Below are 18,030 nucleotides of genomic sequence, written 5' to 3' on the forward strand. Positions count from 1 at the left end.
AAGACCAAAACACAAAGAAAACTAAAAAAAACTAAAAATAAATGAAAACCATAAAAAGGCAGAGCAAAAGTTTGTGATTCAAAACACAGGGAACAAAAATCTGGCAAGAGAAAAGCTAAATATAAACAGAGTCCTTATTGGAGAAATGGAAAACAAAGGATGTAATTGATGAGAAATTACAAACTACAAAGATGGACTTAGACAGAGAACACAAAAAGCTGGAGACAACAGCAAAACTGGTGAAAGCAGATGATGAAATAAATTTTTTGAAGGAAAACATAGCAAATAAACACAAATAAAGAACATTATGAATCTGAGCATGAGGTAAAATAAAATCCTGAAACTACAGAACACACATAAAGACAGATGTGAGACAGTGAGTGGTGTAAGAGGTGAAACTTAGTGAATCTTAGTGCTGACACTGTGATTCAGGTCTGAGTGATCAGAAATATGAGACTTAGTAATCTGAGGGTGCAGTGGCTGCTGGGAAATGTAGACTATATCCATAATACTGATGGAGCGTCCCCTCTATTGTGTAGACCAAGAAGCAGAGTAAAATATTTATCCAAACCAGGAAGTAGAACAATGTTCTCAGCCAGAGCAGGTACAGGAAGTGCTGATTACAGACAATCTGATTCAGGTGTGTGATCATAATGTCAACTGACTGTATGAGACTGTAGAAAAGACATTTCTCATAATCTCACATTCCGGTGTTCAAGGTACTGTAGTTCTCACTTTCCAGTGTTTTGTATTGTTTTAAGATCAATAATCACACTCTTGATATCACCCAAATGAGAATGGGTTCCCTTTGGGTTTGGCTCCTCTCAAGGTTTCTTCCTCATAGAAGAATGTCTGCTCATGTCTGCTCATGTCTGAGCAGAGATATCAGTTAAGTCGCTCAATATTCAAATCAGTTTGATCTCATTAATTATTAATTAACAATAACCAAATAAAGAGTCCAGTCAAAGAAAGAGAAGGTGCAAATCAGCTTTATTTCAGTCAATGCAGCCCTGTCCTATAGAGCTCTCAGGAGAAAACATCTCCACAGCAATGGCACCCGTCAGCTGTTTCATGCAAAAGTGAAGTCACTTTTTATTTCTCACACTCAGTGAAATTTACATATTATCTCTAAAATCTCCTCCTTAACAATTTACATTCACCAATAATTTTACGATGACTTGCGAATTCCTCCTATTTCCTTACATTTGATTCTGCTCTGTCTGCAAATCATCCTTTGTTTTATTTATACCTCGTCTAAAAAAACATCTTACTTCTTCTAGCTTTACCAAACCAGGGCTTTAGTTTTAACACACCAGCTCTTTTCTTCAAATGTTTTTTCTTTTTCTTAACTTTTCTTACAATCTTCTCTGTTCTCAAAAACATTTCTTGCATACCATAGTCCATCTTTATATGGAATTCCTGTCTTTTCTCTCATCCTGCCTCCATCTTAAACTCATGCTCTCATAGAAACCTCGTGTGTTTTGGGTATTGGATCTTTCATACAATTCTCACAACTTTCATACATTCTTTATTATCTGATGATGTGTTGTGACTATTACACTATTACTCTTCTCATTTTTATATCTTTCATATCTTTTTTTTTTACATAATTTTTCCCTCAGGTTTCTGCTTGTGCTTTGAATATATATGCATAAATGCTGTTTGAATGTAGTTAATACATGTTGCCTGCATGCTGGTGATCGTCAGCTCTCCTATATGACTACGGCGCAAATTCTCTTCCTGGAGCGACTTACTGATCCTTATATGCCTCCCTATTTTCCACCTCTAACAATTCCTCCAGTTTCTCCGGTTCATACACACAACTCCTCTACTTAAACTGATCTCGAGCTACTGAACGAGCCTTTTTCCTCCCGGGCTCTGTCTCTCCTGACTATTCCCCAACTTCTCCCATGGCAACTAGAGACGATCCTGGTCCATCCTATTCCTCAGAACCTGACACTATTGTTCTTTCACCGTGAACTTTCCCCTTATTTTCTACAACTGCCATTAACCGAATCGATCAGCCTCATCTGCTCACCGGCCTTAATAACATTTATTACATTTACAAGCATTGGGATAATATAATGTATGCTAAACTTTATATATGCTAAACTTTACTCTAAACATGACTATTGATTCTTTGTGAACTCACTTTATACTGAGATCTCTGCAAAGCTGAGTATTATACTATATTAATGCTGAATAATGGTTACATGTATTAAGCTTGGATTTAAACTAATATAATCAATGTTATGTTATCTGAAGCATATTGCTAAATGATATTATATGTTATTAGATTCTACTACTGATAGCTGAAGACCTGAGCTAAATTACATGGGTGAACTTTATGCACTCTATTATGCAGGATGAGGAAGATGTCATGTGGTTGTTCTGTAAATTCTGTAAAGCTGCTTTCAGACAATGTCCATTGTGAAAATCACTACAGAAATAAACTTGAACTTCAAAAACCCATGACCAAGAAATCTCAAGGTGCAGTGGCTGCTGGGAAATGTGGTCTCTGTCCATAATCCTGAAAAATATTAAACAAACATGTTAAATAAAGTCTTGGCACCACAATTTGACAGAATGATCACATCACAAACTAAAGAAACTATTGGATTTACTGAAAATCTCATGATTACTAATGCAGTTGAAGGTGGAAGTCTCCAGTTCAGGACGTTGCAGACAGATGTATAGTTAGAACATCAACAACATCAGGGATCATTTGGATGTAATGTATATAAGAATGACAGATTTAATGTTCTGGCCAGTGCGAGAACAAATGAGTAGTAAAAATAACGTTCACACACAAGTGTATTTTTCTCTCCCACTAGTGATAAAGGAGAATTTAAAATCTCCATCATTGCACTGGATGTTCTGTAACGTTCATCATGAAGTTCATTTTACACTCGAGTGATTCAGGATCAGTTGAGTTTTACCAACATGTTCTTTAAAGTAGCACAGACTAACAGAGGTTTAAGATGAATGTGATCTACATGTGATACGAGTGGATTTGCTTTTGCCTTCTGGTTCTTTTGTCATGTGAGTGTATTCTTACAGTCTCCATTTGAGCCCAGAGTCACAGAGGAGGAACTTTCAGAGGATGTGTGATGGTGGTCTGGAGAGAAGGACATCAAGACCAGTGGAGTAGAGAAGAAAGTTTTCAACATTTAATTAATCTTAATAAATTCTGATTTGAGAGCTGTTGTCCTCATTTGCATATGTGTGTGTATTTATATATTAGTGTGTATTAGTGTGTTACTGTGTTGTGTTTTTTCTCATCCACAGTGTGTGTGATTGTGTGTATCACATCCTCCCCCTCAGCACCTGCAGTCTCTCCCAGCTGCAGCAGTGCTTCTCTGTACACTCTCACTGACCGAGGTTTTTGTACGATGCTCTAACACTGTGTGAACACATAGCTACTACTGATCTCATGGAAACTCTGACAGTAGTAATCTCCTGCATCTTCAGTCTGGACTCCACTGATGGTCAGAGTGAAGTCAGTATCAGATCCACTGCCACTGAAACGATCTGGAATTCCTGATTCTAATTCAGTAGCAGCATAGATCAGGAGTTTAGGAGCTTCTCCAGGTTTCTGCAGGTACCAGGCGAGAGCAATATCATCATACACACTGCTACTGGTTTTACAGTTGATGGTGACTGTGTTTCCTGGAACAACAGTTTGCACTGAAGGAGTCTGAGTCACAGTCACCTGACCTCTGGATCCTGTAGAGAAACATAGATTGTGTTTGTATGCTGTAAAGTGGTGTAGAATTAGTATGAAATGAAGTGTGTGAGGCTGTGAGTTGATGTTAAACTCTCACCTTGAGTCCAGAGGGCCAGTGTGCAGATGAAGACGCTGATCAAAGTCATGGTTGCTGTGGGTGAAGTTGCTGATCAGCAGCTCTCAGTCATGAAGTGTTCAAGTCACAGGACTATAAACACTCACAGAGCACTGAAGCATGGTCTGCTAATGCAAAGTGTGTGTGTGTGTGTGTGTGTGTGTGTGTGTGTGTGTGTGTGTGTGTGTGTGTAAGTAAGTAAGTAAAAGTTGATTCTCTTTATCAGTTACTTTAATGAATAAACTTCAGATAAACTGTAGATTAAAATGATGAAAGTTGAAATTGACATCACATGAAGGATTGATGAGTAATTTATAACAGTATCATAAAGGATCCATAATAAATGTGTATGAACATTCAGCTGCTGTCAGGTCTATAAATGATACATTATATATGAACTATGCAGTAATGAGATTTTTGTTCGATTTCTTGCACATCATTAATTTCATTATTATTTTATTTGAACACAAAGACATTATTGAGATTCAACACAGAATAAAGCTGAACAAAGTTCTAGTGGCTCCACGATGTAAAGAGGAATTAGGAAATGTTCTCCTACTGCTGGAACACATTTGTGCTGCTGCAGAGTTTCCAGTTTTGTCTCTATTGGAGTTCAGAGCGTTTACAGAATTCACTCAGTGAGAGTTTCAGTGTTGGAATCCAGTTTTAGATGCAGTTCCTGAATAGAAGTGAATGAAACATGAAATCAGAAAGAAAATGGATTCTGGTGTGCAGTTAAAACTTAATTCCCCTCTAAAAGCTTTTCTCACTGTCTAAACGTATAAAACCTTTCTGAACATGTTTGTGTTTCTCCTCTCCAGCTGCTCCCACCGTGTCTCTGCTCCCTCCGTCCCCTCTGCAGCTGTCTGAGGGATCGTCCTCGCTGCTCTGCCTGCTGTCTGGCTACTCTCCACAGGGGGCGCTGGTGAGCTGGACAGTGGACGGCTCAGTGGTGAAGACCGGTGTTCTGAACAGCGCAGAAGAAGAGAAGAACGGCCGTTACAGCCTCAGCAGCACCCTGACCCTCAGCAAAGACCTCTGGGAAAAGGGGGAGGAGTTTATCTGTAAGGTCTCCCATAACAACGTGGATCATCCAGTCACGTTCAGAAAGAGTCAGTGTGAAGTCGAATAGATCCAAGCTAGAGTTTAACATAGAGCTGCTTCTGATCCATCTACAATAGAGTTTCAATTCTACACAACGCTGCATTTCTGTCTTTACTCTGTTCACTGTCCTGTTGCTCTTCCTGTAGTTTTTGCTGAAATAAAGCTGAGTTTTGGACGTTGTGTGTTTCTTTTATTGGAGTTAATAGTGATGATCAGTGTGATGAGAGAGTGGGATTAGCTGCAGATTCAGTGTGTGTGTTGTGCTTCAGTGAGTTTGACTGAAGGAAGTTGAACATCTGGTGAAGTTTCTGTTCTATTCTGGGAGAAATGAAACTATTCACAGTCATGTTCATGTAAATATTAATTACACCTCTGTTACCACTTCTGGTTCTCTGCAAAATGAGAATTTAAATGTAGGTCATTTACAAGTAAAATAATAATCTAAAGCCTCAAAAACAACCACAAGGTTAAAGAGCATGATGATAACAAACGGTACCTGGTTTAAAAAATACATAATACATTCCTCCAAAATAATTCATATTTTTATTAATGTCCATGAAACAGTTTTTTATTTATAATGTGGACTTCATAAAAATTTTTACATGAGCAAAAAAGACAGGAACATGAGCAAACAATGTAACAATGTAAATGTTTCCTGTCTGACACTGTGAAAATCTACATCAAATGTCAGAGACAGAAACAGGGACAGAGATACTGACAGAAACACGGGTAGGGACAGGGACAGAAACACGGACAGATATACTGTCAGAAAGCGTGACTGGAAGGACCCAAATGCAGGACAAGGTGAAAACAGTTTTAATGAAAAAAGAGGCAGGAGGAAAAACACAGTTCAAAAACAAACAAAAATTCAGGCACTGAAATCCAAGAGTCGGGAAAAACTGAGCATTATGGGGCAGAGCAAAAACACAAACCAAAAACAGTCCAGAGTTCAAACAAGAACCTAAAGAGCAGAGCGGAACAGGGGTCAGAATCAGAACAGGGGTCAGGATCAGGATCAGAATCAGGATCAGTATCAAGGAACCAGAACAGGCAGGTGACAAGAATAATCTCAGGGCTTTAGGGAGCCGGTAAAATAATCTGGCCCGAGTATTTGTCCTTTGTGTCCATAAATAAAGAGTGGTCCGAAAAATGGCAAGATGGCTGCAGACCGGAAGCGCGCACCGCGAAACCGGAAAGTCAGTGCCGTGGGACCGGAAAATTGTGACAAATGCAGATTGCAATGATTTGTAAATTAAAAAAAAAACTTATTTTTTATTTACAATACAACAAAGACAACATTGAATGTTTAAAATGTGGAAATGTAAAATTTTAGGAAAAAAAAATATTTTGAAATTGACAGCTGTATCACTCATTCTGGTCTGATATTGGATTCTAGCGGCTCAGCAGTCCTGCGTCTTCATTGGCGTGTTTTTTGTTTTTAAGATTTCTCACTTGGTGAAAAGTCTAGACTGCAGGGAGGCCAGTTTATCACCCGCACTCTTCTATTTCACTTTTCTATTTCGATTTTAATATACGCAGTATGCAGTTAGCATTGTCCTGCACAAAAATGCAAGTTGCAAAATAGGCAAAATAAATATGCAAAATATGCAAAAAACGATGTTTAAAACCTGGTTATAGCATTCAGCACTTTCCAAATGTACAAGCTGCTCATTCCACAGGCACTAATGATCTCCCATCCATCAGAAATGCAGCATTTGAACTGAGTACTGATAACAAGCCACATTGTTCCTCTCCTCTTTAGTCAGGAGGAGGCGGCACCTCTGGTTCCAAATGAAAATTACATTTCAATTTGTTTGACGACAGAACAGTTTTCCACTTTGTCTTAGTACATTTTTAATGAGCTTTGGCCCAGAAAGGATGTATGGTATTTGTTTGTAGCACATTTCAATATTTTCTGTTATTTCTTTTTGTTTTTATTTTTTATTTGATTCGTATTAATTATCGTATCACATTTCACATTCACAATGTTATTTCTTTTTTATATATTATTTCTTTTTGTTTATTAATTACTTTTTAATATTTGTACCACTCAGTATAACCAAAGAAAGTGTACTCAGTGTATCCACAGTACGTGTTTAACGTGTGCGCATGAGTAAAAGCATAAGTCTCATTCAAGGTCAGTAGTTCCATTGATAGTCTTATAAGTAGGTTCCGTTTACAGAGTCTACACGTTTTGCAGGTAAAAGGACTTCGATGTGCTGCATATGCTGACTATTTAAAAAAATGAAGAAGAAAGGATTTTGCCAACATTAAATCATTATACTGAGAGTAGCATTGTAAATTTTGGAGATAATGCTGGCAGATAATGTGCCTGTTGTCAAATAAAAAATAAGATACGGTAACCAATGACAAATAAGAAATCGAGGTGTTACCCAGACACTAAGAAAAGAGTATAAAAGGCTGTGTTTGTGCTGTAACTTTGGAAACTTCTATGGAACATCTGACTTTGTTTCTGCAGGAATAACGCCTGAAGATTTGACATTACAACACGAGTTTCTGCACTTAGTCTTGTGTTTCTAAATGGAGTCTTTACTTGCTGCTGAATTTGTTTGCGTTTGTTTCAAGTAGCTACGACAGATGGCATCATTTCTGGATCATGTTCACGCATGCCTTCTTCTGCATGATAGAGATTTAACCTGCATTTATGGATGACGTGGCAAACTGTGTTCACAGATAACGATTTCTGGAAGTGTTAATGAGCCATTCAGTGAATTCCATTACAGAATTATAATTATTTTAAATAAAGTGACACCTGAGGGCCAGAAGATCACTCGCATACAATACAGATGTTTGTCCTTGTCCCTTGTACACAGAGATTTCTCCAGATTTTTAGAAACGTTTGATGATATTATGTACTGTAAATTATATATTTAAAATTTAAAATTATAAAAATATAAAATTTTATGTTGAGGAACATTATTGTGAAATTGTTGCACAATTGGTGAACAGATTGGTGAAGCTCTGCCCATCTTTACTTCTGAGAAACTCTGCCTCTATAAGATACACAATTTATACCCAATCATCTTGCTGTCAGTTAACCTCATTAGATCCAAAATGTTCTTCCAGCTCTTCCTCTTCAGAACCATTTAATTTGCTGCATTTTGTTGCCATGTCACAACTTTTTCAAGATGTGTCACTGCCATCAAATTCAAATTGACTTATTTTCCTTAGAATTCTACATGTAGTCAGTTTACACATGATATGTGTTCTATTGTGAATGAAATGTAGGTTTGTGAGATTTAAAAATCATTGCATTCTGTTTTTATTTATATTTTACACAGTGGCCCAACTTTTTGAAATTCAGGTTGTAAAATATTAACTTTACAATAGTGTTTAATAATAGATAATAATCCCAGTACATAATAAAGTAGATAATAATCCCTAAAAACTCAACAAAATATAAATATAATAAATATTTCCATAAGTCTGTAAAATGGGATGAAGATAATTATTGTGCAGTAAATCAGAAAGATCAGGAAATGTTTGTAAATCTACAGATGTGAAAGATGGACTCCTGTTACAGATGTGTTACAGATGTGTGTATTAGTGTGTTAGTGTGTTGTGTTTTCTCTCATCCACAGTGTGTGTGATTGTGTGTATCACATCCTCCCCCTCAGCACCTGCAGTCTCTCCCAGCTGCAGCAGTGCTTCTCTGTACACTCTCACTGACCGAGGTTTTTGTACGATGCTCTAACACTGTGTGAACACAACACTACCACTGATCACATGAACACTCTGACAGTAGTAATCTCCTGCATCTTCAGTCTGGACTCCACTGATGGTCAGAGTGAAGTCAGTATTCGATCCACTGCCTCTGAAACGAGCTGGAGTTCCTGTGTATAAGCTTGTAGCGTCATAGATCAGGAGTTTAGGAGCTTCTCCAGGTTTCTGCAGGTACCAGTGCAGGTAGCTACCACCATGCACAATGCTACTGGTTTTACAGTTGATGGTGACTGTGTTTCCTGGAACAACAGTTTGCACTGAAGGAGTCTGAGTCACAGTCACCTGACCTCTGGATCCTGTAGAGAAACATAGATTGTGTTTGTATGCTGTAAAGTGGTGTAGAATTAGTATGAAATGAAGTGTGTGAGGCTGTGAGTTGATGTTAAACTCTCACCTTGAGTCCAGAGGGCCAGTGTGCAGATGAAGACGCTGATCAAAGTCATGGTTGCTGTGGGTGAAGTTGCTGATCAGCAGCTCTCAGTCATGAAGTGTTCAAGTCACAGGACTATAAACACTCACAGAGCACTGAAGCATGGACTGCTAATGCAAAGTGTGTGTGTGTGTGTGTGTGTGTGTGTGTGTGTGTGTGTGTGTGTGTGTGTGTGTGTGTGTGTGTGTGTGTGTGTGTGTGTGTGTGTGTACTGCAGTGTGATGGAGGTTTTTGTACGATGGTTTCATTAGAATGTATCACTGTGGTACACTTTTGGTGGAGGCTCCAAACTCATAGTTAACAGTAAGTGTGTTTTCTTCTTTTTAATATAAAAGACATTTATTTCATTATTAATTACATGAATAAATAAACTTCACCTGAAGGAATGATTTATATTTATAATTGTGTGATTGATATTTATTGTGTATTATTATGCTGTGATGAGGAAAACATTTCAGTATCAGAACTGATCCCATAGAAATGTTCCTGAACATTCAACAAATCTACAATGATGATGTTAAATATGTAAGAATTCCACACTTGCTATAAATTCCACATGCAATAACTCTATAATAAACATGTCATAAATAGAGTTCCTTTGTGCTGATGTTAAATCCAGATGAAAGCTGCTGTGTGTGTTTGTGTTACACAATGAATCTTTCTGGAATCTGCTCCATTTGTATTTGCTGCAGTTCCACATGCTGAAGGTTTGAAATATAAAGTAATAAGACTTGTTGTGAAAAATGATGTTTCCCAGATAAATGATGGTGTGGAACATGTTTGTTTTGTCTCTGCACTGAAACTGATGTCAGATAATAAAGTTCTCAATGAAAATCAGCCATGAAGTCAGACTTTATTAGACTTAATGACTCTGTAAGATCAGTAAGTTCCACAAAGTTCCACAAATAGTTCTGATGTGTGTATGATGTGTGTGTGTTTCTCCTCTCCAGCGGGTCTCGTGGTGAAGCCGTCCGTGTCTCTGCTCCCTCCGTCCCCTCTGCAGCTGTCTGAGGGATCGTCCTCGCTGCTCTGCCTGCTGTCTGGCTACTCTCCACAGGGGGCGCTGGTGAGCTGGACGGTGGACGGCTCAGTGGTGAAGACCGGCGTTCTGAACAGCGCAGAAGAAGAGAAAAACGGCCATTACAGCCTCAGCAGCACCCTGACCCTCAGCAAAGACCTCTGGGAAAAGGGGGAGGAGTTTATCTGTAAGGTCTCCCATAACAACGTGGATCATCCAGTCACGTTCAGCAAGAGTCAGTGTTAAGGCGAATAGATCCAAGCTAGAGTTTAACATAGAGCTGCTTCTGATCATCTACAATAGAGTTTCAATTCTACACAACGCTGCATTTCTGTCTTTACTCTGTTCACTGTCCTGTTGCTCTTCCTGTAGTTTTTGCTGAAATAAAGCTGAGTTTTGGACGTTGTGTGTTTCTTTTATTGGAGTTAATAGTGATGATCAGTGTGATGAGAGAGTGGGATTAGCTGCAGATTCAGTGTGTGTGTTGTGCTTCAGTGAGTTTGACTGAAGGAAGTTGAACATCTGGTGAAGTTTCTGTTCTATTCTGGGAGAAATGAAACTATTCACAGTCATGTTTATGTAAATATTAATTACACCTCTGTTACCACTTCTGGTTCTCTGCAAAATGAGAATTTAAATGTAGTCCATTTACGAGTAAAAGAATAATCTAAAGCCTCAAAATCAACCACAAGGTTAAAGTGCATGATGATAACAAACGGTACCTGGTTTGAAAAATACATAATACATTCCCTCAAAATAATTTGCAATTTAATTATTGTTAATGAAACAGTTTTTTTTAATAATAATGTGGATTTTATTAAAAAAAAGGAACATGAGCAAAAAAAGACAGGAAATTGAGCAAACCATAATCGAGTCCAAAGAAAAGTTCAGATTTATTGAAAATAAGTGATATTGACTAAATCATGTACGAGGTCACAAGACTGGTAGCCTTGAGATGCTAGAGTCTGAACCCCTGACATTGTGATCAGTAACTCAGTGTTTTCCCACTGAGCTCCTACTTCCCATTCTGAGTTACTGAGTTCATCCTTCTGAAGTAAATGTTTCCCTTCTGTGACGTCCCTTTCATAGGAGTGACTGTCACGGTTGCGGCATGACTGAAGCAAAAACCTGGGGTTAGAGAGAAAACAGGGTTTAATGAAGAAGCGATACGAAAAGAAATAAACTGAAAAGCTGAACGAAAAGCAAAGAGTTCTTCGTAGAGGAAGAACAGAGCGGTCTCTGGATGTATGGAGACTGCGGCAGTGTCCAATGGAACGTAGAGCGTTGTATGCTGGGTCAATTGTGTTCATCTAAGTGAGTTAGTAGAACTGACGGTGAATGAGAGAAGGCGAGGGGTTTATGTAGGGCTGCGGTTAATGAGCCACAGGTGCTGGTATTTAGTATGATGGGGACAGACTACGTGTGTGTGTGTGTGTGTGTGTGTGTGTGTGTGTGTGTGTGTGTGTGGAGCTTAGGGATGGCGTGGCAGGCTGTCCCCTGACAGTGACATACAGTATGTAATGAGTGTACCATTATCGTTCCTCACATATTTATTGTTCTCTTTACTTAGTTTAACCAAATCTGCACTTTTATTTGCCCTACCTTATTACGTGTTCCTGTCTGTTTTACATGAGTGTTTTATATTTGCCAAGGGCACTGTATTACATTTATTTATATATTTATTAAAGTATGTGATTATTTTTACATTTGACACCTTTTAGAAACTGAGTTTGTTAAATTAACCTATAAATGTATTCTTTCACACTTTTATTAATTCTGTGCTTTAAATTAATCTAAGAATTAAACTGAATGAATCATAATCTAATGGTATAATAATTAATAACAACACGATTTAGTTAAATATCAATCTCAGCTTTATAATGTGGCTCTATTTAATTTATATTATGTTTTTATAACACAACCCTAATTACAAAATAGCTTGGACACTGTGTAAAATGTACATAAAATGTCAGGGACACAATGCAGAGCCAGATATACTGTCAGAAGCACGTGTAGGGACAGAGACATATATACTGTCAGAAACATGTTTAGGGACAGGGACAAAAAGAGGGCCAGATATACTTCGGAAACACAGGTAGGGACAGGGACAAATATATACTGTCAGAAACACAGGTAGGAACAGAGACAGATATACTGTCAGAAACATGGTTAGGGACAGAGACAGATATACTGTCAGAAACACAAGTAGGGACAGGGATAGAAACAGGGCCAGATATACTTCAGAAACACGGTTACAGACAGGGACAGAAACAATTCGAGATATACTGTCAGAAACACAGTTAGGGAGAGAGACAGATATACTGTCAGAAATACGAGTAGGGACAGAGACAGATATACTGTCAGAAACACAGTTAGGGACAGAGACAGATATACTGTCAGAAATACGGGTAGAGACAGGGACAGAAACAGGGCCAGATATACTGCTTCAGACCATCTCACAAGATCTCTTGCCCTTCATCTCCCCAATAATTAATAATTCCTTAACTTCTGGCCATGTGCCAACTACCTTCAAGCAAGCAAGGGTCATTCCCATTTTGAAGAAACCAACTCCAGATCGATCAGACATCAACAACTACAGACCGGTATCACTTCTCTAATTTCTTTCTAAATCTCTGGTTCTAAAACCAATTGTTTGTCTATCTCTCTCAGAAAAACCTCCATGTTCCAAATCATTTCTGTCCACACAGGCTGCCCAGGTGCTTGTTCAGCCTTTTGTCATTTCGAGACTGGACTACTGCAAATCTCTGCTGAACGGTTTTCCTTTGAACATTTTGATTTTGCTTTGTAAAATCAAGATTTATCGTCTGATTCATATAAGGTTTGTAATCTAAAGTACCAGTGTAGATTTATTCATTGCTAGAGCACTTTTTTACATCTTTGTGGACATGGGCATCTGTTAAGTGCTGCAAATGTAAATGTAAACTGTCAGAACAGAAACAGGGACAGATATAATGTCAGAAAAACGGGTAGGGACAGAGACAGAAACAGGGACAGATATACTGTCAGAAACACGGGTAGGGACAGAGACAGAAACAGGGACAGATATACTGTCAGAAACACGGTTAGGGACAGAGACAGAAACAGGGACAGATATACTGTCAGAAAGCGTGACTGGAAGGACCCAAATGCAGGACTAAACAGGAACAAGGTAAAAACAGTTCTAATGAAAAAAGAGGCAGGAGGAAAAGCACAGTTCAAAAACAGACCAAAATTCAGGCACTGAAATCCAAGAACCAGAAAAAACTGAGCATTATGGGGCAGAGCAAAAACACAAACCAAAAACAAGAACCTAAAGAGCAGAGCGGAACAGGGGTCAGAATCAGTATCAGAATCAGGATTAAGGAACCAGAACAGGCAGGTTGCAAGAATAATCTCAGGGCTTTAGGAAACCAGTAAAATAATCTGCCCCCGAGTATTTTTCCTTTGTGTCCTTAAATAATGGGTGGCACGGGGAAAATGGCAAGATGGCGCCGACCCGGAAGAGCACACGGCGAAACCGGAAGTGTGCCAAGCGAAACCGGAAGTGTGCCAAGCGAAACCGGAAGTCGCGAGGCCGGAAAATGATGACATAAAAACAGATTGCAATGATTTGCAAATCATAAAAACAAAAAAATAAAAAAATATTTACAACAGAACAAAGAAAAGGTTAAATGTTTAAACTGTGGAAATGTACCATTTTAAGAAAAAATAAATAAATTTTGAAATTGATGGCTGCAACACGTCTCAAAAAAAGTTGTGACAGGTCAGTGTTTACTGTGATGTACCGTCCCGTCTTCTTTAAACAAAAGTCTCTAAACGTTTTGGGAACTAAGGAAACCAGTTGCTGATATTGGATTCTAGCGGCTCAGCAGTCCTGGGTCTTCATTTGCGTGTTTTTGTTTTTAAGATTTCTCACTTGGTGAAAAGTCCAGACTGCATGGAGGCCAGTTTATCACCCGCACTCTTCTATTTCTCTAAAACCTGGTTATAGCATTCAGCACTTTCCAAATGTACAAGCTGCCCATTCCACAGGCACTAATGATCTCCCATCCATCAGAAATGTGGCATTTAAACTGAGTGCTGATAAAAAGCCACATTGTTCCTCTCCTCTTTAGTCCGGAGGATGCGGCACCTCTGGTTCCAAATGAAATTTACATTTCGATTTGTTTGACGACAGAACAGTTTTCCACTTTGTCTTAGTACATTTTTAATGAGCTTTGGTCCAGAAAGGATGTATGGTATTTGTTTGTAGCACATTTCAGTATTATCTGTTATTTCTTTTTGTTTGTTTTTATTTTTTATTTGATTCTTATTAATTATTGTATCACATTTCACATTCACAATGTTATTTCTTTTATTGTATATTATTTCTTTTTGTTTATTAATTACTTTTTAATATTTGTACCACTCAGGATAACCAAAGAAAGTATACTCAGTGTATCCACAGTACGTGTTTAACGTGGACGCATGAGCGAAAGCATAAGTCTCATTTAAGGTCAGTAGTTCCATTGATAGTCTTATAAGTAGTTTCCGTTTACAGAGTCTATACATTTTGTTTCTGGACAGTGCAGGTGGAAGGACTTCCATGTGCTGCATATGGTGATTATTTAAAAAAATTATGAAAGGATTTTGCCAACATTAAATCATTATACTGAGAGAAGCATTGTAAATTTTGGAGATAATGGTGGCAGATAATGTGCCTTTTGTCAAATAAAAAATAAGATGTGGTAACCAATGACAAATAAGAAATCGAGGTGTTACCCAGACATTAAGAAAAGAGTATAAAAGGCGTGTTTGTGCTGTAACTTTGGACAACACGAGATTCTGCACTTAGTCTTGTGTTTCTGATTGGAGTCTTTACTTTGATGCTGAATTTGGTTGCATTTGTTTTAAGTAGCTACGACAGATGGCGTCATTTCTGGATCATGTTCACGCATGCCTTCTTCTTTGCATGATAAAGATTTAACCTGCATTTGTGGATGACGTGGCAAACTGTGTTCACAGATAACGATTTCTGGAAGTGTTAATGAGCCATTCAGTGATTTCCATTACAGAATTATAACTATTTTAAATAAAGTGACACCTGAGGGCCAGAAGATCACTCGCATACAATACAGATGTTTGTCCTTGTCCCTTGTACACAGAGATTTCTTCAGATTTTTAGAAACATTTGATGATATTATGTACTGTAAATTATATGTTTAAAATCTTTGCAATTTTATGTTGAGGAACATTATTCTGAAATTGTTCCACAATTTGTAGACACAATCTTTAACAGATTGGTGAAGCTCTGCCCATCTTTACTTCTGAGAGACTCTGCCTCTATAAGATACACAATTTATACCCAATCATCTTGCTGTCAATTAACCTCTTTAGATGCAAAATGTTCTTCCAGCTCTTCCTCATCAGAACCATTTAATTTGCTGCATTTTGTTGCCCTGTGACAACTTTTTCAAGATGTGTCACTGCCATCAAATTCAAATTGACTTATTTTCCTTAAAATTCTACATGTTGTCAGTTTAAACATGATATGTTTTCTATTGTGAATGAAATACGGTTTGTGAGATTTAAAAATCATTGCATTCTGTTTTTATTTATATTTTACACAGTGGACCAACTTTTTTGGAATCGATGTTGTAAAATATGAACTTTACAATAGTGTTTAATAATAGATAATAATCCCAGTACATAATAAAGTAGATAATAATCCCTAAAAACTCAACAAAATATAAATATAATAAATATTTCCATAAGTCTGTAAAATAGGATGAAGATAATTATTGTGCAGTAAATCAGAAAGATCAGGAAATGTTTGTAAATATACAGATGTAAAAGATGGACTCCTGTTACAGATGTGTTACAGATGTGTGTATTAGTGTGTTAGTGTGTTGTGTTTTCTCTCATCCACAGTGTGTGTGATTGTGTGTATCACATCCTCCCCCTCAGCACCTGCAGTCTCTCCCAGCTGCAGCAGTGCTTCTCTGTACACTCTCACTGACCGAGGTTTTTGTACGATGCTCTAACACTGTGTGAACACATAGTTACTACTGATCACATGTAAACTCTGACAGTAGTAATCTCCTGCATCTTCAGCCTGGACTCCACTGATGGTCAGAGTGAAGTCAGTATTCGATCCACTGCCTCTGAAACGAGCTGGAGTGCCTGTGTATAAGCTTGTAGCGTAATAGATCAGGAGTTTAGGAGCTTCTCCAGGTTTCTGCAGGTACCAGGCGAGACGATCACCACCATGCACACTGCTACTGGTTTTACAGTTGATGGTGACTGTGTTTCCTGGAACAACAGTTTGCACTGAAGGAGTCTGAGTCACAGTCACCTGACCTCTGGATCCTGTAGAGAAACATAGATTGTGTTTGTATGCTGTAAAGTGGTGTAGAATTAGTATGAAATGTGTGTGAGGCTGTGAGATGATGTTAAACTCTCACCTTGAGTCCAGAGGGCCAGTGTGCAGATGAAGACGCTGATCAAAGTCATGGTTGCTGTGGGTGAAGTTGCTGATCAGCAGCTCTCAGTCATGAAGTGTTCAAGTCACAGGACTATAAACACTCACAGAGCACTGAAGCATGGACTGCTAATGCAAAGTGTGTGTGTGTGTGTGTGTGTGTGTGTGTGTGTGTGTGTGTGTGTGTGTGTGTGTGTGTGTGTACTGCAGTGTGATGAAGGTTTTTGTACGACGGTTTCAGAATGTATCACTGTGGAGGACTTTTGGTGGAGGCTCCAAACTCATGGTGAACAGTAAGTGTGTTTTCTTCTTTTTAATATAAAAGACATTTATTTCATTATTAATTACATGAATAAATAAACTTCACCTGAAGGAATGATTTATATTTATAATTGTGTGATTGATATTTATTGTGTATTATTATGCTGTGATGAGGAAAACATTTCAGTATCAGAACTGATCCCATAGAAATGTTCCTGAACATTCAACAAATCTACAATAATGATGTTAAATATGTAAGAATTCCACACTTGCTATAAATTCCACATGCATTAACTCTATAATAAACATGTCATAAATAGAGTTCCTTTGTGCTGATGTTAAATCCAGATGAAAGCTGCTGTGTGTGTTTATGTTACACAATGAATCTTTCTGGAATCTGCTCCATTTGTATTTGCTGCAGTTCCACATGCTGAAGGTTTGAACTATAAAGTAATAAGACTTGTTGTGAAAAATGATGTTTCCCAGATAAATGATGGTGTGGAACATGTTTGTTTTGTCTCTGCACTGAAACTGATGTCAGATAATAAAGTTCTCAATGAAAATCAGTCATGAAGTCAGACTTTATTAGACTTAATGACTCTGTAAAATCAGGCAGTTCCACAAAGTTCCACAAATAATTCTGATGTGTGTATGATGTATGTGTGTTTCTCCTCTCCAGCGGGTCTCATGGTGAAGCCGTCCGTGTCTCTGCTCCTCCGTCCCTCTGCAGCTGTCTGAGGATCGTCCTCGCTGCTCTGCCTGCTGTCTGGCTACTCTCCACAGGGGGCGCTGGTGAGCTGGACAGTGGACGGCTCAGAGGTGAAGACCGGCGTTCTGAACAGCGCAGAAGAAGAGAAGAACGGCCGTTACAGCCTCAGCAGCACCCTGACCCTCAGCAAAGACCTCTGGGAAAAGGGGGAGGAGTTTATCTGTAAGGTCTCCCATAACAACGTGGATCATCCAGTCACGTTCAGAAAGAGTCAGTGTTAAGGCGAGTGGATCCAAGCTAGAGTTTAACATAGAGCTGCTTCTGATCATCTACAACAGAGTTTCAATTCTACACAACGCTGCATTTCTGTCTTTACTCTGTTCACTGTGCTGTTGCTCTTCCTGTAGTTTTTGCTGAAATAAAGCTGAGTTTTGGACGTTGTGTGTTTCTTTTATTGAGTTA

The 18,030-nt window shown here is 38.3% G+C and overlaps 3 gene segments (V, D, J or C); all 3 read right to left on the bottom strand.

The window, feature by feature from the left end:
- Positions 1-3,288: 3,288 nt before the first annotated feature.
- LOC124400977 lies at positions 3,289-3,960 on the bottom strand. The segment is given in 2 exon segments: positions 3,289-3,726; positions 3,825-3,960. Coding segments are annotated over 2 exon segments (378 nt in total).
- Positions 3,961-8,325: 4,365 nt separating this feature from the next.
- Positions 8,326-9,264, bottom strand: LOC124400979. The segment is given in 2 exon segments: positions 8,326-8,986; positions 9,085-9,264. Coding segments are annotated over 2 exon segments (378 nt in total).
- A 6,761-nt stretch (positions 9,265-16,025) lies between these two features.
- On the bottom strand, positions 16,026-16,770 carry LOC124401280. The segment is given in 2 exon segments: positions 16,026-16,486; positions 16,582-16,770. Coding segments are annotated over 2 exon segments (378 nt in total).
- Between the last annotated feature and the right edge of the window lie 1,260 nt (positions 16,771-18,030).

The sequence above is a fragment of the Silurus meridionalis genome, chromosome 18 (genome assembly GCF_014805685.1).
Source record: "Silurus meridionalis isolate SWU-2019-XX chromosome 18, ASM1480568v1, whole genome shotgun sequence".
Taxonomy (NCBI): domain Eukaryota; kingdom Metazoa; phylum Chordata; class Actinopteri; order Siluriformes; family Siluridae; genus Silurus; species Silurus meridionalis.